A 27292-nucleotide genomic window follows, 5' to 3' on the forward strand; every position below is an offset into this window, starting at 1 on the left:
CTTTCCGCTTTTGCGGACCAAATTCCGCTTCTGCGGTGAAGTCTCCGCATCTGCGGAGTTCACTTAAATCCCCAAGTTTCGCACCTGTGCGCAAATCTCCGCATCTGCGGATGCGCTTCTACGATCCCTCGTCCGCTTCTGCGAAAGCCTCCCCAAGCACTCACTAGCTTCTGTGATCGATCCCCCGCAGAAGCGACTCTGCTTCTGCGGCCCACACACCGCACCTGCGACCACTGGCTAACTCCTCTAGCTCTGCACGTGCCCCCCATAGCTTGCACCTCCGGGTTCGCATATGCGGTCAACCTTGCGCATGTGTGATTACACTAGAACCAGCCCAGCACAAGAAAATCTTCTAAGTCCAAAAATGATCCGTTAACCATCCGAAACTCACTCGAGGCCCTCGGGACCTCAACCAAATATACCAACTAGTCCTAAAACATTACACGAACTTAGTCAAGCCTTTAAATCACATCAAACAACGCTAAAAACATGAATTACACATCGGTTCAAGCCTAATGAACTTCAAAGTTTCAAACTTCTACATCCGACGCCAAAACCTATCAAATCAAGTCTGGTTGACTTCAAATTTTGTAAATAGGTCATAATTGACATTACGGACCTATTCCAACTTTTGGAATAGGAATCCAACCTCGATACTAAAAAGTCCACTCCCAGTTAAACTTCTCAAAAATCATCCTTTTTCCAACTTTCGCCAATTAGCACTAAAATGACCTACGGACCTCCAATTCAGCATCCGAACACGCTACTAAGACCAAAATCACTCTACGGAGCTATAGGAACCGTCAAAACTTTATTTTGGAGTTGTCTTTATACAATTCGAATTACGGTCAATTCCTATGACTTAAACCTCTATTTTAGGGACTATGTGACTCATTTTGCTCCGAAACCAAAAACAAATCCTTCCGGCAAGTCACAAAACCCAAAAATAAATTAGAAGGAACAGTAAATATAGGTTCGGGGCTAATTTTCTCAAAATGACCGGCCGGGTCGTTACATTTACAGACCTTCTTTTCTTGGCCTTTAAACATGAAGCCTACAGTTTGTTCCATGTAGATTTCTTCATTTAGTTCTCCTTTGAGAAAAGCTGTCTTCATATCCATTTGATGTAATTCCAAATCCAAACGTGCAACAATAGCCAAAAGTAAGCGAATTGAGGTAAATTTCATAACTGGTGAAAATGTTTCCTCAAAATCTATTCCATCTTTTTTAGTAAAGCCTTTTGCCACCAATCCTTCCTTGTATCTTTCTATTGACCCATCAGCTTTGCGTTTAACTTTGAGAACCCATTTTGTTCCCAATGGCTATACGCCCAGGCGGAAGGTCACTAGATCCCATACTTTATTGGTTTTCATGGATTCTAATTCTTCTTTCATTGCTTTCATCCACTCATCTTTTCCAGGGTTCGATAATGCCTCAGTCACTTACTTTGGCCCATCCATTTATGTGGGAGATACCAAGAAAACATAATCTTTAATCTCATAAGTATGTTTCAGTATATTTTTCCTGGTGCTCTTTCGTAGTTGAAATTTGGATTTGTCAGAAGGATTTTGGGATTGAGAACTCCCAATCCCACTCGGATCAAGAACAAGATCTTGATCGATTTGATTATCAATTGTGTCGGAAGACATTTGCTAACTATCTGAGTTCAACATTTCATAAAGAGGCTCTCCATTCTTTACCTCGCCCTTCTTTGGAAAATTATTTTCCAGAAATGTGACATCTCGTGATTCAATCTGAGCAACACGTCCATGCTCTAATTTACCAATGAACACATACCCTTTGGAGTAATTTGCATATCTTATAAAGATATATTTCTTACCTTTTGGATCTAATTTACCAAACTTGCTAAAAGAATCTTTTACATATGCAGCACAACCCTAAGGTCGTAAATCTTTTAAGTTTGGTTTAGACCAATCCATAGATCATAAGGAGTGGAAGAAATCGATTTAGAAGGCACTTTGTTCACTATGTAGGCTGCAGTCAATAACGCATCTCCCGAAAAAGAGATAGGTAAATTTGTCTGCGCCATCATGGACCTTATCATGTTCAATAGTGTTCTATTCCTCCTTTCTGTTACACCATTTTGTTGAGGTATGTAAGGAATAGTTAACTGTCTAGTGATGCCCTTTTCATTACACAATACTTAAATTCTTTTGAAAGATATTCACGCCCTTTATCGGTTCTTAAGGTCTCAATTCTTTTGTCTAATTGATTCTCAACTTCATTCAAATATTTCTTAAAACATTCAAGTGCTTCAGATTTATGAGAAATCAAAAGGACATAACCAAAGCGCGTGAAATCATCAATGAACATAATGAAATATAAAGCACCAGACCTAGCCCTTACATTCATTGGACCACAGATATCTGAATGGATTAATTGCAATTGAAAATCAGCTCTCTTAGCATTTCCAAATGGTTTACGTGTAATCTTTCTGGTAAGACAATTTTCACAAGTTGGCATTTCAATTTTAGAGAAAGAACCCAAATGCCCTTCCTTAGCCAATCTATTCATTCGATCCTGCCCTATGTGACATAATCTTGTATGCCATGTAATACCATCAACATCATTATTACTAGAACAACATGCCACAACAGAACGGTCAACATAATAGTTATACGTAGAAGGATTATAATATAATACAATAAAACCATCATAACAATGTCCAAAACCATAAACAACATTGTACGTAATTCTAAGACCATCGCGACTAAAGTTCAAATTGAAATCCAAATCTAGAAGAACAGACACAGACACTAAGTTTTGTCGAATCTCTGGAACATATAGGACGTCATGCAACATCAAAGATAGGTCAACATGCATGTCCATTCTGCAAGTGCCTATCCCTTTGACTTCAAACTTTGCATTATTTCCCACATATGCATGCCTTGATCCAGGTGAAACTTGACGAAACTCTATAAATGCTTCTCTATCACGGCTCACATAGTCGGTGACCCCTGAGTCTACAATCCACACATGATAAGATTTAGTTAGTAAAATAGTGCTAGAAACATATATAGCACTTAGAGATGTGTTTTGAAATGCTACCTTTTTTGGCTCAGTGCACTCACGAGCAAAATGCCTGGAACTTGATAATTGTAGCACTTCATCTTACTCTTGTCTTTCTTCTTATAGAACTGTTATCCTTTGTTGGAATTTGGCTTGTTTATTTTCTTGGAGGATCCTTCTCCGGTCACCTTACCCTTTCTGTCATTTTTCGAATTTCTCTTGCGCTTAAAGCTTGATCTCTTTGTACCACTTGATTCTGCCACAAAGGCATTAGGTACATCTTTAGTAGCACCAAGCCGCTCGTATTCAAGCTCCACATAACGGGCAACATCAGCAAAAGTTTTGATATTATCATTGTGGGTCAAGTTAACCTTCAGATGTTCCCAAATATTGGGAAGAGACTGAATCACTGCCTAAACCCGCTTCTCATCAGAGAGAACATGGCCAGCACTTTTGAGTTAAGCAATCATATTTGACATCACCCTTAGATGTTGCTTGGCATTGTGATCATGATGCTTTTTGTATGTGTCAAACTTGATTGTCAGCTGTCGAAGGCGAGTCATAGTTGTACCCCCATATGCCTCTATAAAATGTGCCCACATGGCTTGAGAAGTAGGATATTGCTCACATTCGTGGATGAGATCATCAGCAACCGAACTTACAATAATTCCACGTGTAGTAGAATCTTTCTTTTTCCAAATATTATAAGTTTCCAGATCCCTCTTGTGTTGGACAGTGTTACCCTCCTCTGGGTATGTCACGACCTCAAATTTCCTCCGTAGGATATCGTGACGGTACCTAGTCTTAACAACATGCGGAATAAGTAAAATAATAATTTAGAGTCTCAAAACTTCAGGAACTACATAAATAAAATCTGTAACTCAATATGTACAACTCCCAAAACCTGGTGAAATATAAGTCACAAACTCTATGTAACAGTACTGAGTAAATCCTATACATCACTATCTATAATAGGGCAATGAAATAAGGAGAACGGGATAGAAAGGGACTCCGAGGCATGCGGACGCGGGCGGGTATGCCTTGAAGTCTCCAAAGTAAACTCAGCTCACTAGTGTCGGCACTGATAGAAAGTACCTGGATCTGTACAAAAAGATGTATAGAAGTGTAGCATGGGTACACCACAATGGTACCCAGTAAGTACCAAACCTAACCTCAGTAGAGTAGTGGCGAGGTCAGGTCAAGGCCCTACTGGAGATAATAATAAACAAGACGAAAGATATAACGATATAATGATAATGACAATGAAAATGAAACAATAAGGAATTTACCAAAATTTAACAACACAGAATCAAGGCAGTTAATACCACACGGAAGGAAACAAGGATTAACATGTTAAGGAAACAAACAACCAAGACAATTATAGCAAATAGAGAAAGATCAACAAGGGCCACTACTGAGGTACCGCCTCGTAGTCCCAAATCATACAAGTAACTCACAGTCTTTCCTTATATCACCGCAGGAGCCTTTACATTTAGTTTTGAAAATTATTTTTCTCGAAATAGCATCCCGCATTTTAGCTCACCTTATCACACCGCATGGCTTCTAGTAGTTCCCCTACTAGCCACGCGTATCAAGACCATCTTATCTCACCGTATGTGTTTCAACACTCAGACCTTATAGCATCACATGCGTATCAACATCACAACGTATCACAAATCGCACCTCAAGTGCCCAATATCACAATTTGCCAGAGAAACCAAACAATAACAGAATTCCACAATAAAGAGCCCACGGCTCAACCACAATATACATAAAGTCTCAACAATAATAACCGTAAGAATAACTCAATAGAATGATATTTCACAACCTAACACTTTGTCTCAATAGGAATCACGGCATTTATAACTCAATACCAATTTCAACAATAAGATATTCCGAGGAGTAGCAATTTCAAGTAAGAATTCAACAATTAAATAGTGAATACGGGATAAGGAAACAAGAATTTCAACTAAACAAGTAGAGCAATTAGAAAATAAGAGATAGGACAAGTAGACATGTGAAATTAGACTAATTATGATGACTATAACATGTTAAAGTAATTCAATTAATGCATTGAAGGAAACTACATAGCTAAAAATAAAAAATTTCAACATTTAGCCCGTGTACACACTCATCACCTTGCGTACACGGCTTTCACATATCACAATTATCACAACAATACCAAATCCTAAGGGGTAATTCCCCCACACAAGGTTAGACAAGACAGTTACCTCAAACCACGCTAATTCAATCAACTAGAAGGCCTTTCCCTCAATTTTCCAACACCGAACGGCTCGAATCTAGCCGAAAAAATTTCACACTATTATTATAACTATAGGAAACTAATTCAAACAATGAAATTACGATCTTTGCAAAGAATTAAAAAATCGCCCAAAACGTCACCCCCCCCAAAAAGTCACCCCGGGCCCGCGCCTCAGAACCCGATCAAAATTACGAAAACCGAACACCCATTCGATATCGAGTCCAACCATACAAGAATTATTCAAATCCGACCTCATTTCACCTTTCAAAACCCAAAAACTTAGTCTAAGGAGTTCTACCACTTTTTCCTAATTTTTTCAACTCCAATCCCTAATTACATGATAAAAACAATGATAGATTCGAGTAATTTAACCAAAATCGAGTTAGAAATTCTTACCCCAATGATCTCTCTGAAAATCCCTCGGAGTTTCGCCTCAAACCGAGCACTCTAATTCCAAAATATGAATTATGAAATAAACCCTCGATTTCAAACTTAAGTTCTGCTGTCCAGCTATTCCTTCTTCACGAACGCGGAAAATGCCTTGCATTCGCGAAGCAAAAAAATATTACTGCCCAGATTTCCTTTTACGCGAATGCGAGGATCCACTTGCAAACACGGTGACAAAAGTTCTAAAGCTTCACGATCGCGAAGCCCTTCTCACGAACGCATAGACCAACGCGAGAGTCCCCACCTCAGACTGCCTTTCCTCTTCGCGAAAGGGGATCCCAGTCCGCGATCGCAGTGCACAAGCTCCTTTCCCTTCGCGAACGCGTGGCCTTCTTCGCGAACGCGAAGGGTAAACTTCCAGCAATCTCATAATACTCTACGCGAACGCGAGAACACCTTCGCGAACGCGAGAACACCTTCGCGAACGCTTGGAAGATAACAAGAACTGAGAAAAACCAGCACTTCAGCTATTCCCCAATGATCCGAAATAAGCTGAACATGGTCCGAATTACACACGAGGACCCCGGGACCTCAACCAAGCATATTAACAATTCCTAAAACATCATACAAATGTGTTTGAGGCGTCAAATCATATCAAACAACAGTAGAATCACGAATCGCGCATTGATTCAAGCCCTAAGAACTTATGAACGTCCGAAATCCAAAACTATTGCCGATTCATACCAAAACAACTCTGCTTGACATCAAATTTTGCACACAAGTCATAAATGATATTATGGACCTATTTCAACTTTTGAAATCGAAATTTGATCTCGATATCAATAAAGTCAACTCCCGGTCAAACCTTCCAAACCTCAATTTTCCTAACTTCGCTGAAACACGCCGAAACGACCTACAGGTGTCCAAATCCACATCCAGTCGCGCTCCTAAGTCTAAAATCACCATTCAGATCTATTAGAACCATCAAAACTCTATTTCAGAGTCTTCTCCACCAAAGTCAAACTACGGTCAACTCTAACAAGTTAAGTCTCCAACTTAGGGACTATGTGTCCCATTTCACTCCGAAACTTTTCTGACCCCGAAACCAAGCATCCCGTCAAATCACGTAACTACAATATAATACAGAGGATGCAATAAATAGGGGATCAGGGCTAATACACTCAAAACGACCGACCGCATCGTTACAAGGTGACTCATAACATGGTTAATACTTTCAAGAGCATCTTGCTATTCGAGTACATACCACATTTTATGACTCCAGATGTCGTAATTTTCACCATTCAATTTGTCACCCTTATTCAAGTCAGCAATGATACTTTTCAATGCCATATTTGTTATTAGAGACAATATTACAAGTTTAACTCATCAATATATATACTGCAGTCAATTTATGCATATGATTACACACTCAAGCAAATTAATTATAGTATTATTTTATATTTAGTATAGAATCGAAAGGTCACTACGTTTTCATTTATCATCTATATCTAAATATTTTAATTAATATTAAAATTACTTTTTAGTGTGTACTTTATTTCAAGTCTCAATCCATTACAAGATAAAATAATAAATAATATATGTAACTAGTGAGACAAATAACATAATTTAAATTTTATTAATATAAAACATATAATAACAATTTACATATTTTCTAGGACATCCATGTACCAATCGAATACTAACTCTTGCCTATATACGCTAAAAGGTGCACTAGGCCAATTATCATGATAAATCTCAGTTAACATTTCATCCTAAGGCTCTCGAAAAGAGTTCGCTAAAATATCTAATACTTTCCAATCATTAATTTCTATGTAATTAGCCAATTCAGGTCTTTTTAATTGAAAAGGATGTACATGTTCAGGAATGGAAGCATCAGAGCCCATTTTAACTTTATTAAACTCCCTAAATTTTGTTTCTCCTTCCCTTCGCTCGCCCTCTGATTCCTTAACTTATTTTGCCTCGCTCTTGGAACATTTCTGATTACTTCAGGCTCCGAGTGTAAATCATTACAGAAATAAGTCCTGCGACGATGTATCCTTCTACGTTATCCCCTTCCTTGATTTCGAGAACTCCTACTTGGAGTAATTTGAACTTGACCATGTTCAGCCATATTTGAAATAGGACCAAGGAAATAATAAGAATGGTTACAACCACTCAATGTGAAAACATATGTCACAATAACTAGTAGAAGTATATCAATGTAAGGGATAGGGTTGAACAATTTTACTAAAAAAAAAAATCTGTACTAAGACCAATTCATTAATAATTTAGATTCATAGTCTTAGCACATTGAATCGTCTTTATCTTGTAATGAATACCAAAAAGATATCCGGGAAAAGAAATACATCTATATGTATGAAAATCGATGTGGCATAAATTTCTTATGGAAAACATACATAAAAATACTAGGAACCAAATTTTCCTAATACTTGGACAAAATGTCATTCACATATATATTTCACTGTCCTTGTTAATGATTCAAACATTTATTAGGCAGATCAGTAATTTACTTTGCCTAATGGATATAATTATTACTACATGGTTTCCAACTAACAAAAAGTTATATGAAATATTCACTTTTCAAGTCTGAATATCATGTAAATAATCAAAACATGAAAGATTTCACTGTATTTATTTTTGCAAGTAAAGAAACCAAGATAATCATTCTTCATTGAGATAATAGATAAAGAAAATATTTTAGCAGTGACTTATTCTTATGGGCCAAATTGCATTAACACATAATAGTCTCACTTTTACATACTAGAGGCGCATGGGTCAAGAAAGTTAGGCTTCTATTTCATATTCAATGTTATTTGTTTGTGGGTTCTCTTTCACGCCACAAACTTGTTATTTATATCAAATTCATCTGAAAGATAACAGTGAAAGTATAGCAAACGACACAGAAACTCGAAAAAACAAATACAGTATCAATGTGCATTCATCTTGACAGAACACACGATCACCGCTCTGATACCAATGTTAGATAATAACGAGGGGCGAGAACAATGAGGTTTGTACCTTATTGACGCACCAGAAGCCGTTGAACTCACCACCAAAAGAATTACCCCAAATCAACCTTTGAATCACTAGGAAACAAAGTTAATCTTTCACCAATTAAATGTCCTAACTTGTGTGTATTTTTCGTATAGAAATAATTAGTCAGAGAGAAAAATACAACGCTTCAAAAAGTTCTGAGTTTTAACATAAATAGACAGAGTAATAGCGGTTAAGAAAGATAACCCACCACTCCCTTTTTGCACGTTTACTTTAGTAAAAGTTTGTGATTTAGTGGTAACTTCCCTTAAGCTCTCTCACTTATCTCTCTTAACTGGGTCGGGTCAGCCCACATGGAACGACCCACAACCTATAATCCAACACTAACAACTTTTTTAAGTAAGCTTTCTTCACTTTGGGTTCCTAACTTATGGCTTGTTAATCATTTAAGAAAGGAGATAATGATTGTATATATAATATTCAAGGAATATACATGTTTTAGAATTATACTTCATCCGTCTCATTTTAATTGTCGATTTAGCTCAAAAAATTTATCTCAAAATAGTTGTCACTTTAGATTTTCAGAATTAAATTTATTTATTGTTTCTAACTATACTCTTAATATTAAAGAAGTAATAGTTCTTTTTTATTTTATTAACAATAACAACAACCCAGTATAATCCCACAAGTGGGGCTTTTTAATATTACTCAATTCTCAAGAATCATTTAATAAGAGTAATTTAGTAAACTGTATATTGTATTTATTATTTTTATTGATGGACGTGAAAAGAACTAAAACGGCAATTAAAATGGAATGGAGGAAGTACTCATCTGGTTGGTCTCGACGAAAAAAAATAATTTTAATTAAAAGCTTATGAATATTAACTAATAAGTGTAATATTTGATTTATGATATAAAATTTGGATTAATAGTGCAATGTTTCATTTTTATTGTTGAATTACAGCATAATGGTAAGTGGGAGCATCAAATTAAATGAAAATTTATAGTATATTATTTTACGTTAGATAATATATGACGTAACACAGTGAAATAAATACCCTTTTCACATAACGTTGTGTTATAACCTCTTTTGCAAGTACAATCGAAGGTCTGTGTAAGAATTTATGTTTGGAATATCTGGAAGCAACTTAACAATTTTAATTTTTTCAGTTGAAACGATTATGTTTGTTTTTTTCCTGAAAGAGGAAATTACGGACTCAATATTCTAGTGCAGCAATTGCATCTACATTCTACACCAAACTTTTTGTTTATAAAGAACCCAACAAAAAAATAAAATAATAAAAAGTATAAGGAAGCCAACAAGAAATGAAATAGTCCAACAAATAAGGAGAATGTACGATTTGCAAGCAATAAAAAATGGGTAGCAGAATTTGTAAGATATACTCCTATATTACAAAATGTTTAGCCAATAAGACAAAAAGAAAAACTAGTAAATATTTTACTAATATAATGGAGCGCTCAGCTGAACAAGTGCCTATAAGTAGTACTCCTTTTTCCCTACAAAGGCCAAAAAGGAAAATTGCAGCTTCTTCTGCTCTCATTCCCATTTCCCACTATCCTTTCTTCTTCTCTTGTTCACTTTTGGTGTCATTATTATTCACGTAAACATATACATATATAGAGAGAGAGAAAGAAAATATATAAAAAGACTGGAAAAAATAATAAGAATGGAGGAAGAGAGAACATCAAAGTTTAAGAGGATTTGTGTATTCTGTGGAAGCAGTTCTGGCAAGAAAAGTAGCTACCAAGAAGCTGCTATTGACTTGGGTAAAGAGCTGGTAAGAATTTAAACCTTTTTCTTCTCCATTGTTTTCCTCTATTTTTGTGCTTTTTATGAAAAGCTATGATTTTTAAGACCTTCCATTTTTTTCGTTTTTCAGAAGCAGAAAGTTTTGTGCTTTTCATGAAAAACTACGATTTTTACGCCCTTCCATTCTCTCTTTTTTTTCTTTCTTAATTTTCTGTTTCTCGTAGCAGAAAGTTTTGTGCTTTTTAAGGAAAAAATATGACTTTTAACCCTTCTTCCTTTCCAACTTTTATATTGTGCTTTTACTTTCTTTGTTGCACCCGATCTTTAACCGGTTTAAAAGATCAAAGAATCCATTTTTATAACTTTGAGTTCCTCTTTTACAGTATGCTTTTCCATTTTTAACAAAACTCAAATAGATGTTTTCCGTGAGTGTTGATTTATGTTAAAAAGTCGTCTTTTGTTTCTATTGTTGTATTCTTTTTGTTTAATTTATTTTCACATTTTTTTTCCCAAACACCTGTCGAACTTTCTAGGTGGGTATGTTGTTGTTGGGAGAATAGGCAGGAAATATTTTTAGGGTTTATTTTCTGTTTGGCATAAGAGAAAGAAAGAATGGAGGGGAAAAATAAATTAAAATAATTGCTAGCTGTAGGCTGTCTGTATGTTAAGCAGTGTTCTTGCATGATCTTATAGTTTTTATGGTTTCAGTCCTTAGAAATTCCACTGTCTTTTTATGGGGGAACAGAACGTGCCATCTTGTTATCATGACCCCTTTCTTCTGTTTTCTTCTTTAATATTTCGATCTAATTAAACCTCTTTAGAGCATTTAAATATGCACATGCATGTGGAATATATGATTAATATACAATTCTTTGGTCTAGAACTGGTTTTCTGGGAAGTTATAGTTTCTGATTTAATATTGAGTACTACAGTATAATGCTAATGTAGTTTCATATGTTGATGTGGCCTGTCATTATATGTTTTTATTTTTTTGCTTTAATATGATGATTGAGAAGTGCTAATAAATGGTTTTTATTACGTTGTGGAAGGTGGAGAGAAGAATAGATTTAGTGTATGGAGGTGGAAGCATTGGTCTCATGGGTCTTGTTTCTCAGGCTGTTCATGATGGTGGCCGCCATGTTCTTGGGTAATTAACCAACCTCTCTTTCTCTTCATTTAATCGTATAATTTTTACACTATTACGTCACTTGTATAATTAGTTGCTAGAAAAAATAAGGCATAAAACATTTTAACATATGTTAAATTAAAATGATAGTGTAAAAAAAAATTGTATTGTGTGCACAAGTGAATGAGTACTCGCCCCTCTCTCTCGCGCATACGCATTAACACTAGGCAAAAAATGTTTTTATTGGTTCTACTAATGGACCTTGTCTGTATAAGATTGTTTTACATATTTAAGTAATTTTTTAAAGTTAGATCTCAAGACCTTGCAAGTTTCTCAGTTTTCAATGAGATGACTTCTTGAGTACTGCCTAAAGGCAGACATCACGGGATCAAATGCTGAAATATTTTGATAATTGAAGTGTTGTGTCTCTCCTTAGTTGGCCGCACAAATGGGCCATTTTCTGAACAAACAAATTATTTTTTGTTCAGATGATACCGAACAACATCTTACAAACACGTAAATGGTGTTCTTGTAAATCTTTTCCTAAAAGTATCTTGCATGTTCTAGAGCTTTTTGGCAGTTATTGACAAGTAAAATAAAGAACAATACGTGGGAGATTAAACTTTTGGAGACTTTTAGACATTGAGTGAAGCATTTCCAAATCTTCAAAAATAGGGATGGTGTAGAGTTTATTTCTTAGCACAACAAAACGGCTTAGCAGTTTGTTATATCTTGAATGTTATTAATAATGTAAATGGTTGTACTATTGCAGAGTGATTCCAAAGACTCTTATGCCCAGAGAGGTACTACTCAGATAACTCAGAAGAAACTCTGAAATCATTTTCTATTATGTTTCATTTCATGTTTAATCACTGCTAAAGTGTCTACTTATGGTTCTGAATGTTGTAACAGTTAACCGGTGAAACTATTGGAGAAGTGAGAGCAGTGTCTGGTATGCATCAAAGGAAGGCCGAGATGGCCCGGCAAGCTGATGCCTTCATTGCCCTTCCTGGTAAATCATCAAAAATTGTGTTTTCCCATGTGTAATTGCTACTATTAGCATATTACTTATGTTGCGTAGATTCTCCAAAATATTACCGCAACTTTGTCGTATGCTCCAAAAATAGTGTCGAATCCTAAAAAAATACACTATTTGTAAGATTCGTGTCCTAAACTGTAGTGTCATCTCATTTTTATAATAAATTGGTGTTCTGCTGTCTCATTTTCAGGTGGTTATGGTACCCTTGAAGAACTTCTTGAAGTCATTACATGGGCTCAGCTTGGTATCCACCAGAAACCAGTGAGTCATCTGCACTTCTATTCGCATTACTTTTTTTAGGTGAAAGAAATTTTTTATTGATCCCGACCAGACAAAAGTTACTTACAAGCGATATTTCCAATCCATAATCCATAATCTATCTTTATTCTCTTCTCCTTGAGCATCCCTACTAGGTAGGTTTGCCCATTTAGAAGCTAATCCTACACTATTGCATAGTCGTTGCTATTTCTCTATCTGTACAATTTATTGATCCACTCTATTTCTTTCATATTCTTTCTGTTGGCTTCTATGAGTTGTAGTCTGTATTTGCTATCCTTTTCGCATTACTTTACATAGAGAAATATGCACCAAAATACATGAAAATGAAATCGATTGAACAATTTAATGTTGAAATTATGGTGGTAGGTCTTGACTGAGGCCTAAATGAAACATTCTCATATATGGAGTCACCTTTAAGCATATACTCAAAGTAATAAGTATGAAAAATTAGTATTTAATGACGCAAAGTTTGACACTAAAATGTGCCTTTGAATTTAAAGGAAATCAAGGACTTGATAAAATCTTTCTTGTGAAGATGGTCATAGCTTGAACTTTTATCTTTTGACTAAAATCATTCCTTAGTGCCATCATACTCCAAAGACTCTAATGGTCTTTTGTTATTCCACAATAAGCGTCTAGTCATTTTCTGTACATTTTTTGGCTACAATCGTTCCATTTGGACATTTCTAACTTTTATGATTTCAACTCTTATGCTCTTACATTTGAATTAGCAACTTGATAATACTCTGACCAACACAAGAAATTCTACGTCTTGACATTTTGTGTGTTACCTCTTTCACGACATAACCTTATTTTAGAGTTTCTTCGCATACCTAAAGTATTTTTCCTGCAGGGATTCTATATTCCAGTCAACAATTCGTATCAAAATCATAATGAAACTTGAAAAAGAATCGAAGCACGTGGTCCTTAATTTTTGTTCACATGGAAAGATTATACAAGATTTGCACGTTCTAACTATCGTCATGCTTCATGATCCTCTTTAAATGGCAAGAAAAGAGCTTCTTCAGCATTAGAATATTGAAAATGTTGGTCCAAAGAAACTTTTGTGGTCCGGCACTTCACCGGATCCCGCGCATAGTGGGAGCTTAATGCGCCGGGCTGCCCTTTTGTGGTCCAAAGAAGGCTGTTTGATCATTTATATAGTTACTTATTTAACTACTAATCGAATCTAAATCTAATTATGCAGGTGGGGTTGTTAAATGTTGAAGGTTACTACAATTCCTTATTGTCTTTTATTGATAAGGCCGTTGATGAAGGCTTTATATCTCCAACTGCACGTCGCATAATCGTGTCTGCTCCAACAGCTAAAGAGTTGATCAGAGAACTTGAGGTATATATATATATATATATATATATATATATATATATATATATATATATATATATGAATATATTTGCTGTAAAATAAACGTTATTTGTCAAGTACAGATATAAAACTCGTTTAGGTTCTTTGTACACGTTTCAATGGTAAAATGGCATGTCCCACTTGAGGCGTTTCAGACTGTTAGAAACTTCTCTTAATATTTATAATATGTCTTTAAATCAGACACCACTTGAATAATGCTAATTCTTTTGTTTATATTTTAAGCTTCATGTCGGTTGACATGGTTCTTCATCATTCTTTTCTTTGTTTTCTTCCTTCAAAAAGGAAAATATGTGCTGTATCATTTTTGTCTTCTTTTTAATTTTTTTTTCTTCCTCCTGTTACAGGAACATGTACCAGAGAAGGATGAAATTATATCAAAATTGATTTGGGAGGATGAAATTCAGAGATATAATTATACGCCCGAATCCAGTGTACCTACGTAAAAATGTGTTTCTGTTCTTTTGCTCCTTTGGGATTTAGAAATTCCAGTATACATAGTAGTTTGTGCATTGCCAAAGGTCTTTGCAGTAAAGAAACTCTGCTCTCTTTTTTATGCCATTAGAAATGACTTAGTAGTTCTAATATATATACACATATCCGAGAGAAAAAAAGAAGAAAATATCAGTTTTTGTGGATCTATAAATTCCATTTTGTTCAAGCATTATGCTTTTTTAAGTAACAGTTTTTGTGGATCTGTAAAGATCCATTTTGTTCAGGCATTATGCTTTTGTCTGTTTACTTGTATTACCTTTATTATTGTAAAGCCATTGGTGTTCCTACTTAAAAATGTGTGAACATTGACCTTGCACTCTTTCTTCCTTTTTATTTTGCATAATAAATCTTGAATTCGAACATGAAATATTCGACTCAGATATATTGCGAACAAACCTATAACAACCAGTTCTATAATTTAGTAACTGGATTTACTATAAGTAATATCACAACAGTGTATTCATTAATGTAAGCATTTTGTAGAAAAGATTATGGTTCACTCAAACACCCATAGTTTGTGGTTATTTTCTATCCGTTGTTTGACACTATCACTTACGAGAAAAAGTTCTAAAAAAGTGTCAAATACATTACATATATAACACAACAAATTGATAAATTAATCTGGAGAAAAAGCATATTTGTTGTAATATCCACGTCTATAGAATCAAGCTTGAATTGGTTAAACTCTTCTCAACTGGTGCGTAATCTGAATCAGGAAAACTTGACATTGAATGAGATAAAATAAGGAGATGATATTTTTTTTTATCTTTCTATGGTTCTAAAATATGAAGTTGAAAAAATAGACAGAGAGAGCCCTTGATATCTATCCATCCCAAATGCACTTCTCTTACTGTTGGGAAGATTTATTTTTATAATTTATTACAATGTTATTTTAGATTTATACAACAACAACAACAACAACCCATTATAATCCCACTAGTGGGGTGTGAGGAGGGTAGTGTGTATGCAGACCTTACTCCCACCCTGTGGATAGAGAGGTTGTTTTCGATAGACCCTCGGCTCCCTCCCTCCAAGAACGACCCACCTTGCTCTTGGGGTGACTCGAACTCACAACCTCTTGATTAGATTTATAACGATAATAATTTATGTGACATAATTTAGATAATAGTCAATGTGTCATTCACATGAATTTAAATTCAGAAACGTCTGAATGTAATATTAGCATAACATGCTCTTTGGTCGCCTCAAAATTACAGAAGTCCTTAGAACCCTTTTTAACTTTGTGTCTACCTAACAGTCTTTGAGAGAAAAAGGAAATCAATATATAAAGAGTCCTGTTTTCTTTTGATACTAAGAATTTAATTTAAATCCTTTATACGGTGTATATAAACTAATAATATTTTGCATTTCCCATTTGTGCTCTGCGTAAACTCTGGAATATTTCACGTGATATACCCTTATAATCTAGGTTCACAAGTCATCAGTATGTAAGGTATTGAAAACAAATCTCAATGCTCCTTTCTTTTAATGCTCCTTTCATGAATTTTTGCTTATTTATTTTAAAGCAGATTGAATCATTAATAATTTCGGTTATTAATAAAACCTACCAAGAGCATGTATTAAGTACTGAATGTTCCTTTAGGTCGATATGTTCCTTTGATTACAAAGGACAAATAATACAATCTATTTCAATAATTAAAACAAAACAGGAAAAGCGAGCAACACCAAATTGTATGTTTGATATTAATTTATTATTAAATGTTAATGATACCATCATAATTTGCTACTGATTCATGAAACACTTGGAAAATAATTATATGATTATCTTGATTAGTTATAAGGCAATTTGTTGAAAACCACGTCGATGCAATAATGGCTCCAAATCATGTGGATGGAGGAGTCTATAGCCAAGTGGAATCTTCAAATAGAAATCTGGTTAAACAATAGAAGCATCTTAGTTATCGTTTTTTCTCAAAAAATATTCTTAAACAAGTGGTTTTGTTGACCAGGTCTTCTTAGAATTATGAGGTCATACATAATTGGCTAATATATATGGCGATGTCATGTGTTAGGGATATATTAAAGAATTACATCTAATAAGTAACTAAGATTAGCATAGTCAGTTGTTATGTGCTGGAACGTGTCAACAAACCCACAATGAAAGAGAAAAGTTATATACTACTCCTAGCATATATTCCCTCGTCTCTCCCATTTTTGGATAAGATATATTGGCCCACCAGAAGAGAGGAGCTAGAAACTAGAATAGTGCATATAACTTGTGAAGTGATGCAAAAATTGGTGCATACATATTATGTTTCGATAACCGAGAAATTCATGGCTGAAAACTCGGCAGATAGTGAGCCCATCGCTATATCTTATCCACTTAAATACCAAGTTTTGGTCTATGGCAAGACTGAAAACCGGTTATGTGCGCCTAACACGCAAATCACAAGTTGCACTCTTACCATTAGACCAAATCCTGACCGCTAAAAAGATAGGTATATTTACTTATTGAATTATGATCCAATTGTAGATCAGATGGACTGAGGTTGTTTTAAGTAATGGCTTTCAAAGGCAGAATATAAAAGTGTACAAGTGTATATATTCTCAAAAATGACCAAACTCAGCCGGTACATTAGAAAAATGTAACAGAAAAGTAGGGTCTCCAGCCTTCCTAAACAACAAATTAGATAAAGCAATTGCAGTCATCACCTCATATGGATGCAAAGTATTCTTTGCTACCCTTGGGGTCAGGCTTCATGGATTTCTCCCCAGGCTTCCATCCAGCTGGGCACACTTCATCCGGGTTATCCTGAACGTATTGCAATGCCTGTTTTGGGAAACCAAAGCAATATAAGAACAACCTATAGCTATACGAGCTCGGTTGAACATGTACTGGCAAAACCCTGAATAAAATGGCCGATTTATACCTGAAGAGTTCTCAATGTTTCATCAACACTACGACCAATTCCAAGATTGTTAATGGTTGAATGCTGAATAACTCCTTCCTTGTCAATGATGAAAAGTCCTCTCAATGCAATTCCCTGAAATATCACCAGAGAAATCATGAGCTGAATCCATTAGCACCAAAATGTAAGCCACGAGAGCACAAAATGTCAAATGAGAAGCATTATTTTCACCATTGTTTTTTTTTTTTTGAGAGAGAGATGGAACCAATTACCAGAGACATACATGGAGGATCAGAAACAATTCTACTGTAAGATATTACTAGTTTTCATCTCGAAAAATACAACTTTAAACCTATCTTTGATAGAAACAGAAGTAGCCTCTTCAACTGGAGGCAAAACATATATTTGACTTGCAATAATTTCCCTGATTAGTCCACAACTAGGAATGTTCTTCGGTCGGTTTGGCATAGTTTTTAGACATTTCGGTTAGGGATCAGTATTCAGTTTCTCAAAATGCTATACCAATACCATAGCTAATTAAATCCGATATGGTTCGACTTTTCTCCTTTCAATTTTGGTTTATTCAGTTTGGCAACTTTGGTTTGGTTAAGGAATCATAACTTTCTTTTCAGTCTTTAAGAAGGTAAAAAAAATCTAAACGCTAAATCATAGAAAGTGCCTTTTGGAACTTTCAATTTTCGAGAGACTGAGTTAGAGGAAAGGCTTGTGTGATCATGTATGAACTTTTGAACTGGACTACCATTAGTTCTGAAATAAATATAGGAATCTGGAAAAGAAACCAAACAAAATTACAGTTGAACTGGCAGTAATGATCTGAATTATCGCTCAAGCAATGACATGAGAGTGGCATTACGGATAAGGAAGTAAAATGTTATGCCTTTAGTATTTAAGTTATAATCTAACATATGTGTATTGTGTAAGTTAATATGTATTTCGGTACGATATCAGTATTTTATGTCTAGACACCGAATACCATACCAAATACCAAATTTTTAAAAACTTTAAACCAAATACCAATACCAAATTTGATTTCGGTTCCGCAATTCGGTATATACCAAATTATGCACACCCCTATCCACAACCACAACAAGAGCAAAATTGCAGATTTCTATTGAAACCAAAATTAAGTTATAAGGCTGAGCTGAAGGTGACTAAGGTATAATAGCAGAAGGGGGTGTAGTTAAGAAGTGAGGTCAATAAAAAGGCATATTCTGTGTAAATTGATGCAAACATTTTTATAAGGGATACTATTGATGCAATTTGTTGTCCACATATTAATACCATACACTTGTGCATGAGTACTAGAAGCTAACTTTATTCCAAGGTTGATTGCATTTGTGCATAAATACAGCTCTTCATTCTTGCATCAAGGCACAGCGTATTCTCCAAAAATGAATATTTCATTAGTACCTTACGTATGAGTAGTAGTTTACACTGTAAATGACTCAGGACAGGGATATGCCACCAATATCAACAAATAATGCTCAAAGCTAAAAAGTCGCAAACAGAACGACATACCTGATCGGGGATCAGAACATTGTATGATTTTGAAATTGACTTGGTCACGTCGGAAATTAATGGATAGTTCAGATCACCTAGGCCACCAGACTTTCTATCAGTTTGAACCCAGGCAAGGTGGGAGAACTGCATGAGCAACAACATGAAATCATTAATACAAGATAAAAAGTTACGCTCAAGAGACGGATGACAAATCATTGAGGATTACAATTGAATATTTGCAAACAAGTCAATATTGAGGCACCACAATTAACATTCTAGAAAAGTCTAATATCCAAATGTTTCTTCCTTTTCTGTGAAGTCAAATGCTCGTCAAACAAATATGGGTAAACACTCAATAAATAAGAGAAACATATAATATGTATTCTAAACATAAGCTATAGACTTGCACTTCTACTCATAAATCCATCTATATATAAAAGGAGAGACAAAGCCACCACATTAAGCCAAGTGGCATAACCACAAAATGGCAAGTGTCACTTTTTTAGGACAAAACTTCAAAAGATTTAGAGTTTAATTTATGAAGAATTATTAAAAATTCACATGGTAATTTTTAGACAATAATAATGGGCAATGTAATAACATATATGTAGTTAATTTTTCAATTGAGTGTGTTTATTTTCTGAATTTCATTTGAAAGATAAACATTTAAATTGAGTGTAGTTAGTTTATTATTTAATTAGAAATATTTATTTAAATATTTTTTTATATAAAGAAAAAATTACGATAAGAGTGATAATTTAGAAAGAGAAAAATATTAATATAGTATTTTCTCAAAGAATATTTATATAGATGAGAATAGATAAATTATTAGAAATAATATTTATGATACAAATTGACTATAAAACGAGAGGCAAAGCCACCATAGTTGCATAACCACAAAAAGGCAAGTGTTACTTTTTTTTAGGACAAAGCTCCAAAAGATTTGGAAAGTCACCACATTAAGCCAAGTGCATAACCACCAAAGGGTAAGTGCCACTCTTTTAGGACAAAACTCCAAAAGATTTAGAGTTTAATTTATGACAAATTATTAAAAATTCACATAGGGTTACACTAAGGATCTGCGCTTAGCACATTATTATTTGCCCTGGCGATGGACACACTAACACACCATATTCAAGGGGAGGTGCCATGGTGTATGTTATTCGCTGATAACATAGTTCTGATTGATTAGACGCGAGACGACGTTAACGAGAGGCTGGAGGTTTGGAGACAGGCCCTAAAGTATAAGGGTTTCAAGTTGAGTAGGACTAAGACACAATACCTGGAGTGCAAGTTCAGCGACGTGTCGGAGGAAGCGGGCATGAACGTGAGGCTTGACTCATAGTTCATCCCCAAGAGAAGAAATTTCAAGTACCTTGGGTCGGTCGGTTATCCAAGAGAATGGGGAGATCGACGGGGATGTCACACACCGTATAGGGGTGGGGTGGATGAAATGGAGGTTAGCATCTGGAGTCCTGTGTGACAAAAAAGTGCTACTGAAACTTAAAGGTAAGTTTTATAGAGCGGTGGTAAGACCGGTCATGTTGTATGGAGCAAAGTGTTCCCCAATCAAGAATTCTCATATCCAAAAGATGAAGGTAGCAAAAATGAGGATGTTGAGGTGGATGTGCGGGCACACTAGGATAGATAAGATTAGGAATGAAGATATTCGGGAGAAGGTGGGCGTGACTCCCATGGATGATAAGATGCGGGAAGTGAGGCTTAAATGATTCGGGCACTAACGGAGGAGAAAAGCCTAGATGCTCCGGTAAGGAGGTGTGAGCGGTTGGCTTAGGCGGGAATGGAAAGAGGCATAGGGCGGCCTAAGAAGTATTGGGAGAGGTGATCAGTCAAGACATGAGCGATTTCAGATTTCCGAAGACATGGCCCTTGATAGGAAGGTATGAAGATCGAGGTAGATGAGCATTTTTCTACTTCGTACCGGGTGTGAGGCTAGTCTGATAATATTTTGTCTTGGACTGCTAGTGGTTAATGTTGTGTCCACACTATTCTTCGTTTTACATAGTATCGGGCCATATTTACTGGTGGTTGTTATTGCATTTTATCTATTTTCTGATTCTTAAGATGCTGTCATTATTTTTCTGGTTTCTGTTGCTGGTAATAATCTATTGTCTCTTTTCGCCTTCTTGAGTCGAGGGTCTATCGGAAACAACCTCTCTACTCCCTCGGGATAGGGGTAAGGTCTGCGTACACACTACCTTCCCCAAACCCCAATTGTGGGATTTTACTGGATTGTTGTTGTTGTATTAAAAATTCACATGGTAATTTTTAGACAATTTTAATGGGTAGTGTAATAACATAAAATGTAGTTAACTTTCAATTGAGTGTTTATTTTTTGAATTTCATTAGAAAGATAAAATTTTTAAATTGAGTGTAGTTAGTTTATTATTTATAGAGGGCAGCCTAGTGCACTAAGCTCCCGCTATGCGCGGGTTTTCTGGGGAAGGGCCGGACCACAAGAGTCTATCGTACGCAGTCTTACCCTGCATTTCTGCAAGAGGCTATTTTCACGGCTTGAACCCGTGACTTGCCGGTAACATGGCAGCAACTTTACCAGTTAAACCAACGCTTTCCTTCAGTTAGTTTATATTTAATTATAAATATTTATTTTAATATTTTTGATACAAAGAGAAAATATCATAAGAGTGATAATTTTTTAAAGAGAAACATTAATTCAAACAATACTTATGCAGATGAGAACGGATAAATTATTAGAAACAATATTTGTGATACAAATTGACTATAACGGATCGTTTGATATGATGGATAAGCAAAAATAATCCTGGGGTAAAAATTTAGTACCGCCTTATCCCTTGTTTGGATACTAATCTTGGGATAACTTAACCCAGGATTAAAAATAGTACCGAGATAACTTACCTGTCAGAGGGTAAAATAGTAATCCCGGGATAAAGCAGTAAAGTTGACAATCCCAGAATTAATACAATATACCAAATAATCAATTATAAATAATATCTCGGAGCGACATCGGGATTTTGGGAACTGTAGACGCTACGAGTGGGGGAGGTTGAAGGGGCTATGCGCAGGATGAGTAGGGGTAGAGCGACCGGGCCAGACGAGATCCCTATGGAATTTTGGAAGAGCGTGGGTAAGGCGGACTTGGAATGGCTCTCTAGGTTGTTTAACGTCATTTTTAGGACGAACAAGATCCCTGAAGAGTGGAGGCGGGGTATGATGATTTCGTCGTACAAGAACAAGGGGAATATCCAAAACTGCAACAACTATAGGGGTATCAAGTTGTTAAGCCATATGATTGAAAGTGTGGGAGAGGGTGATAGAAGGGAGGATGAGGAGGAGTGTGTCCATCTTCGAGAATCAGTTTGGTTTCATGCCGAGACGGTCGACTACCGAAGCCATTCACATTGTGAGGAGATTGGTGGAGCAGTATAAGGCGATGAAGAAGACTTGGATATGATGTTCATAGACCTAGAGAAAGCCTATGTCAAAGTTCCGAGAGAGGTTCTATGGAGATGCTTGGAGGCTAAAGGAGTGCAGGTAGCATATATTAGAGTGATCCAGAACATGTATGATGGAGCTAAGACACGGATTAGGACAGCGGGAGGAGACTCTGAATACTTCCCGATTGAGATGGGTTGCATCAGGGATCAACACTTAGCCCGTTTTTGTTTTCCTTGGCAACGGACGCATTGACGCGACACATTCAAGGGGAGGTGCCTTGGTGCTTGTTATTTGCAGATGACATAGTCCTGATTGATGAAACGCGAGATGATGTTAACGAGAGGCTGGAGGTCTGGAGACATACCCTCGAGTCTAAGGGTTTCAAGTTGAGCAGGACCAAGACAGAATACTTGGAGTGCAAGTTCAGCGGTGTTACCCAGGAAGCGAATGTGGATGTGAGGCTTGATACGCAAGTCATTCCCATGAGAGAGAATTTCAAGTATTTGGGGTCTATAATTCAAAATGATGGGGAGATTGATGAAGATGTCATTAAGCCATACGATGCAGGGTGGATGAAGTGGAGACTCGCTTCCGGTGTCTTGTGCGATAAGAATGTGCCGTTGAGACTTAAGGGTAAGTTCTGCAAGATAGTGGTTAGACCGACTATATTGTATGGGGCAGAGTGCTGGCCAGTCAAGAACTCTCATGTCCAGCAGATGAAAGTAGCTGAAATAATGATGTTGAGATGGATGTGTGGGCATACTAGGTTGGATAGAATTAGGAATGAAGTTATTTGGGACAAGATGAGAGTAGCCCCTGTGAAGGAAAATATGCGAAAGGCGAGGCTGAGATAGTTCGGGCATGTTAAAAGGAGAAGCACAGATGCCCCAGTTAGGTGTGACAGGTTGGACTTGGGGGGTAAGAGGAAGGGTAAAGGTAAGCCAAAAAAGTCTTGGGGAGAGGTGATCACGCGGGACATGATGCAGCTTGAGCTAATCGAGGACATGACCCTAGATAGAAGAGTGTGGAGGTTGAGGATTAGAGTAGAAGGTTAGTAGGTGGTCGTGCGTTTCCCTTTTGTCTTCATTAATTCGATAGTATTAGTGTTACCCTTTTTATCCTTAGTTTGCTATTATTGCATATATTGTTCTGTTATTACTTGCCATCAGTACTTTCTTAGTTTGCTAGCAGTACTTCTTTCATATTCTCTATTGCTATCTTGGATTTAGTTTTCTAAATATATTGTCTTGCTATTACTTGCTTGGATTTATCTTCGATTTAGTTTTCTAAATATATTGTCTTGCTATTACTTGCTATCAGTGCTTCTTCCATCTTCTCTAGCCGAGGGTCTATCGAAAACAGTCTCTCTGCCATTCTATGGTAGAGGTAAGACTGCGTACATCTTGCCCTTCCTAGACCCCACTTGTGGGATTACACTGGGTTGTTGTTGTTGTAATCAATAAGAAATAATACCAAGATAATGAATTCCAACACAACTAATCCCAATATAACTAATCCCAGCATGACTTATCTTCAAATCAAATGACCCCTAATAAAATAAATGGCCTCAACAAAAAATATAATTTATATATTAAAGCATTAATTTTAGTGTGATATTATAAATAGATATGAATGCCAATATACTACAATTAGTTCTTTTTATATTGGTCGTGCATCGCACGGGTACCAAGAATAGTATAATATAATAACCTATGCAAACCAAACCAAACCTAGTTTTCAGTTACTAGCAACAGAATAATAACTACATTAGGTAAAAGGTCTAAATCACTAGTTAATGATTCAAATGTTAAAAAAACTTAAGTTGGGAACTTATATTAACAAATAAAGGAACAAAAAAGAAGAAATAGGATATACACCCCCCTCAAAAAACAAGCTTCACACATGCACTCTATTTTCTCTTAAGTTTAAGTTTATTTGGAACTTCACACATATTTGGAGTCGTACCATCACAAAGATAGTGTGCTGCACGCATACTAGTGCAGCAGCAGAATGCAGCACGGCAAACCATTTAGGTACACATAACCCTTTTAAAGGCATTTTGAAGAAATAGTGACCTCATTATCACATTAACAGAAGCAAGCAAATAAATGCAGAAAATGCTGGGCAGAGAACTACAAGTTATGAATTTATAACTTACAGTAAAAATTTGAAGGAAAGAAACACCTACCACACTGTCTACGGAAACACCCAATATTTCTGTGTTCAACTTTTCAAATTCTCCATAACGGTCACTGAAAGCAGTGATCTCTACAGAAGCAGGAAAAGATATTACATAAAAACAACACAGTCAGCAACCACAATAATCAGTGCAAATTTATTAGAAGAAAGTGAAATTGACAGCAGAGAGATTTCAGGTGCCAAACTGACCTGTTGGGCAAACAAATGTAAAGTCTAGTGGGTAGAAAAAGAGAATGACATACTTCTTCCCAATGTACTCAGATAGTTTAACCTGCAGAAAAAGGATAACTGTAGTTGTAAGCAGCAAATACAATCCATAAATGTGTAAAACCATGTCTTACAGTTCCTAAAGGGGGCAGGTAGTGAAGTGAAATCCTAGGACAATAGCAGATGTTGCATGTTAAGGTAGTACTAAACTCTTTTCTTTCTATGTTCTCATTCTGTCACTAACTGCAATCAAATGGGTTTGCAAAAAATGTAGACTCCTCAAGGTTTCTAATTTATGAATGGTGTTTATTCTTAGCTGACAAGGTACACCATTTGCTACATCAACTAATTTAGAATTGACTGATTGACTAATGTTTATTATTTTGGTCTAATTACAGGAACCTCACCAGATATTTAGGCTTGCAACACTTACCACCTATGTGGTTTTAGATATTACTTTTAAATTCCTTATTTTACATTCTTCCAATAAAACTCTATAAAATAGCAAGCAGTAAGCCGCAATAAAATAGTAGGCAAAGAGACAAAACTACTTAATATTTAAACATATTCATATTTCATGGATGACCTTTCACCTTTATACAAAAAATCTAAGGTTCTTCTGACTTTAGTGAAAATTGAAGAAAAGTTTAGAAGAAACAAAACTTTACAAAACAAGTTGTTAATTATTGAAAAATATAGTGATAATATCAAAATCTATGATTTTATTGTATATGGACAAGAGACATACATTAAATCTTTATACAAAAAGTTAAATATACCATTCATGTTTTGAAATCTAAAGTTAAGCACACTTTCCTCAATAAGAATTAAGCATTTTTCTCCAATTATAGGTAAGCAATAAAAACACCAATATAATACCTTGATGAATTCTTGATCAAAAACAGCTTCAGCCTCAAAGTCTGGCGCTTGATTTCCAACAAGTGGAAGTTCACTCTATATATGAAAAACATATATGAAAGGACATTAGATAGATGAATCTTGATCCATACACAAGCACAAACACAGCAGAGAGGTTATATCAACATTCTATGATGGCGCAAGCTCTTATCTACATAGAGTAGAAGTAGCAAGTTTTGGGACGATTGGGAAATCGAGAATCTTGAACAGAAACTTTCTTTTATTTCACTTGGTCATCTAATTTAACTTTTCTAACATCTTCTAGATAGGCATGCCCAATATTAGTTTTCCTTTATATCCGGTTGCAAGAGGTAGCCCTAAGTTTTAATTAAAATCACTGTCATCCAATCCATCAATTTCTTTAGGCAAAGTATGGAGCACACAACATACTGTAATGAGTTAATCCTAAATATGAACTCAAGCTTACCACTCTACCATTACCAAGTTAGGTACAAGTGAACATATAAATTTGAATTCACTTTCCATTAAAACACAGTCCATAAATACAATTTACATTGCCTTATAATTCAAAGGAGAAAATGATAAAAATGATTCCTTATGTTTGGGGATAGGTTCAAAGTGATCCCTTAAATATACCTTGAGCAGTTATGGTAAAAGTGTGCACTATTCGTCTCAGTCAAGTATTTTGCTGGATTTAACTTGAATTTTGAAAAATATAGGATTTAAAGTTGAAACGACAGACATTGAAGTTCCAAATTCTAAGTACACAACACAGATGAAGTGAATAAAGCAAAGCCTTTTCCCCGAAAAAAAAAATCAAAATTTCAGATTATCGACTCAAGAAAAGAAAGGTGTAAAAGAGAAACTTACAGAGGCACGAACAACGAAACGACGGCGTTGGGATTGAGCAACGCGAGTAGAGAGGGAACGGGCTACACGAGAAACAAAAGGCTTGCAATTACGGAGCCCATTGAAAGAGGAAGGTACAGATAAACATTGAGAAATGGGAGCTTGAAAGGAGGATTTGGGGGAAATGGAAGCTGCTTTTGGGTTGGAAGAAAGAAGTGCTGTAGAAGAAGCAGAGCAAGCCATTGGATAGGAGAAATTGGTAATTGAATGGACAGCAAGAGAAAGAGGGGGGTATTTGTGATAAAGATAGGGGAGCTGCAGAAAGTTCTAGAAGGTTTTGCTCTCCCTATCTATTGAATATGAAAGTTTAGGGTGGAGAATGTAGTTTGGTGTAGGGTTTGGTGGATAAGTAAATTCAGTGTTGTGGAAGAATTTTGGCCTTTGGTGAAGGGGAATCTGTACGTGGAAATCAGGAGCTATTGGCTTACACATACCACTCTAGTTTTTAAATAACATTTTTACTTAGAAAAAAAAAAAATT

The 27292-nt window shown here is 35.8% G+C and overlaps 2 protein-coding genes across 3 annotated transcripts; one reads left to right on the forward strand and one right to left on the reverse strand.

The window, feature by feature from the left end:
• Window positions 1-10235: 10235 nt before the first annotated feature.
• Window positions 10236-15107, forward strand: LOC107814808 (cytokinin riboside 5'-monophosphate phosphoribohydrolase LOG7-like). 2 transcript variants are annotated; one of them, XM_016640269.2, is made up of 7 exons: window positions 10236-10494; window positions 11516-11613; window positions 12365-12395; window positions 12505-12604; window positions 12822-12892; window positions 14118-14261; window positions 14642-15103. In XM_016640269.2, exons 1-7 carry the CDS (start codon window positions 10384-10386, stop codon window positions 14738-14740), a joined length of 654 nt encoding a protein of 217 aa, XP_016495755.1. In that variant the 5' UTR covers window positions 10236-10383; the 3' UTR covers window positions 14741-15103. The 2 variants fall into 2 exon arrangements, with proteins under 2 accessions (XP_016495755.1, XP_016495763.1); XM_016640277.2 differs by lacking the exon at window positions 10236-10494 and adding an exon at window positions 10689-10891 and having other exon boundaries at window positions 14642-15107.
• A 2225-nt stretch (window positions 15108-17332) lies between these two features.
• Window positions 17333-27005, reverse strand: LOC107814768 (2-Cys peroxiredoxin BAS1, chloroplastic-like). The gene is given in 7 exon segments (NM_001325931.1): window positions 17333-17580; window positions 17681-17794; window positions 19199-19324; window positions 24807-24886; window positions 25007-25088; window positions 25904-25978; window positions 26774-27005. Coding segments are annotated over 7 exon segments (816 nt in total). The 5' UTR covers window positions 26996-27005; the 3' UTR covers window positions 17333-17463.
• Between the last annotated feature and the right edge of the window lie 287 nt (window positions 27006-27292).

Source organism: Nicotiana tabacum, chromosome 24 (assembly GCF_000715075.1).
Source record: "Nicotiana tabacum cultivar K326 chromosome 24, ASM71507v2, whole genome shotgun sequence".
NCBI classification, from domain to species: Eukaryota; Viridiplantae; Streptophyta; class Magnoliopsida; order Solanales; family Solanaceae; genus Nicotiana; species Nicotiana tabacum.

What these genes read in the sequence shown, in the direction of transcription:
- LOC107814808 (XM_016640269.2), top strand. Translation starts at nt 10,384, where the DNA reads ATGGAGGAAGAGAGAACATCAAAGTTTAAGAGGATTTGTGTATTCTGT. An exon ending in TTGACTTGGGTAAAGAGCTG is followed by an intron (nt 10,495 to 11,515) that starts GTAAGAATTTAA and finishes ACGTTGTGGAAG; the next exon opens with GTGGAGAGAAGAATAGATTT. An exon ending in TGCCTTCATTGCCCTTCCTG is followed by an intron (nt 12,605 to 12,821) that starts GTAAATCATCAA and finishes TCTCATTTTCAG; the next exon opens with GTGGTTATGGTACCCTTGAA.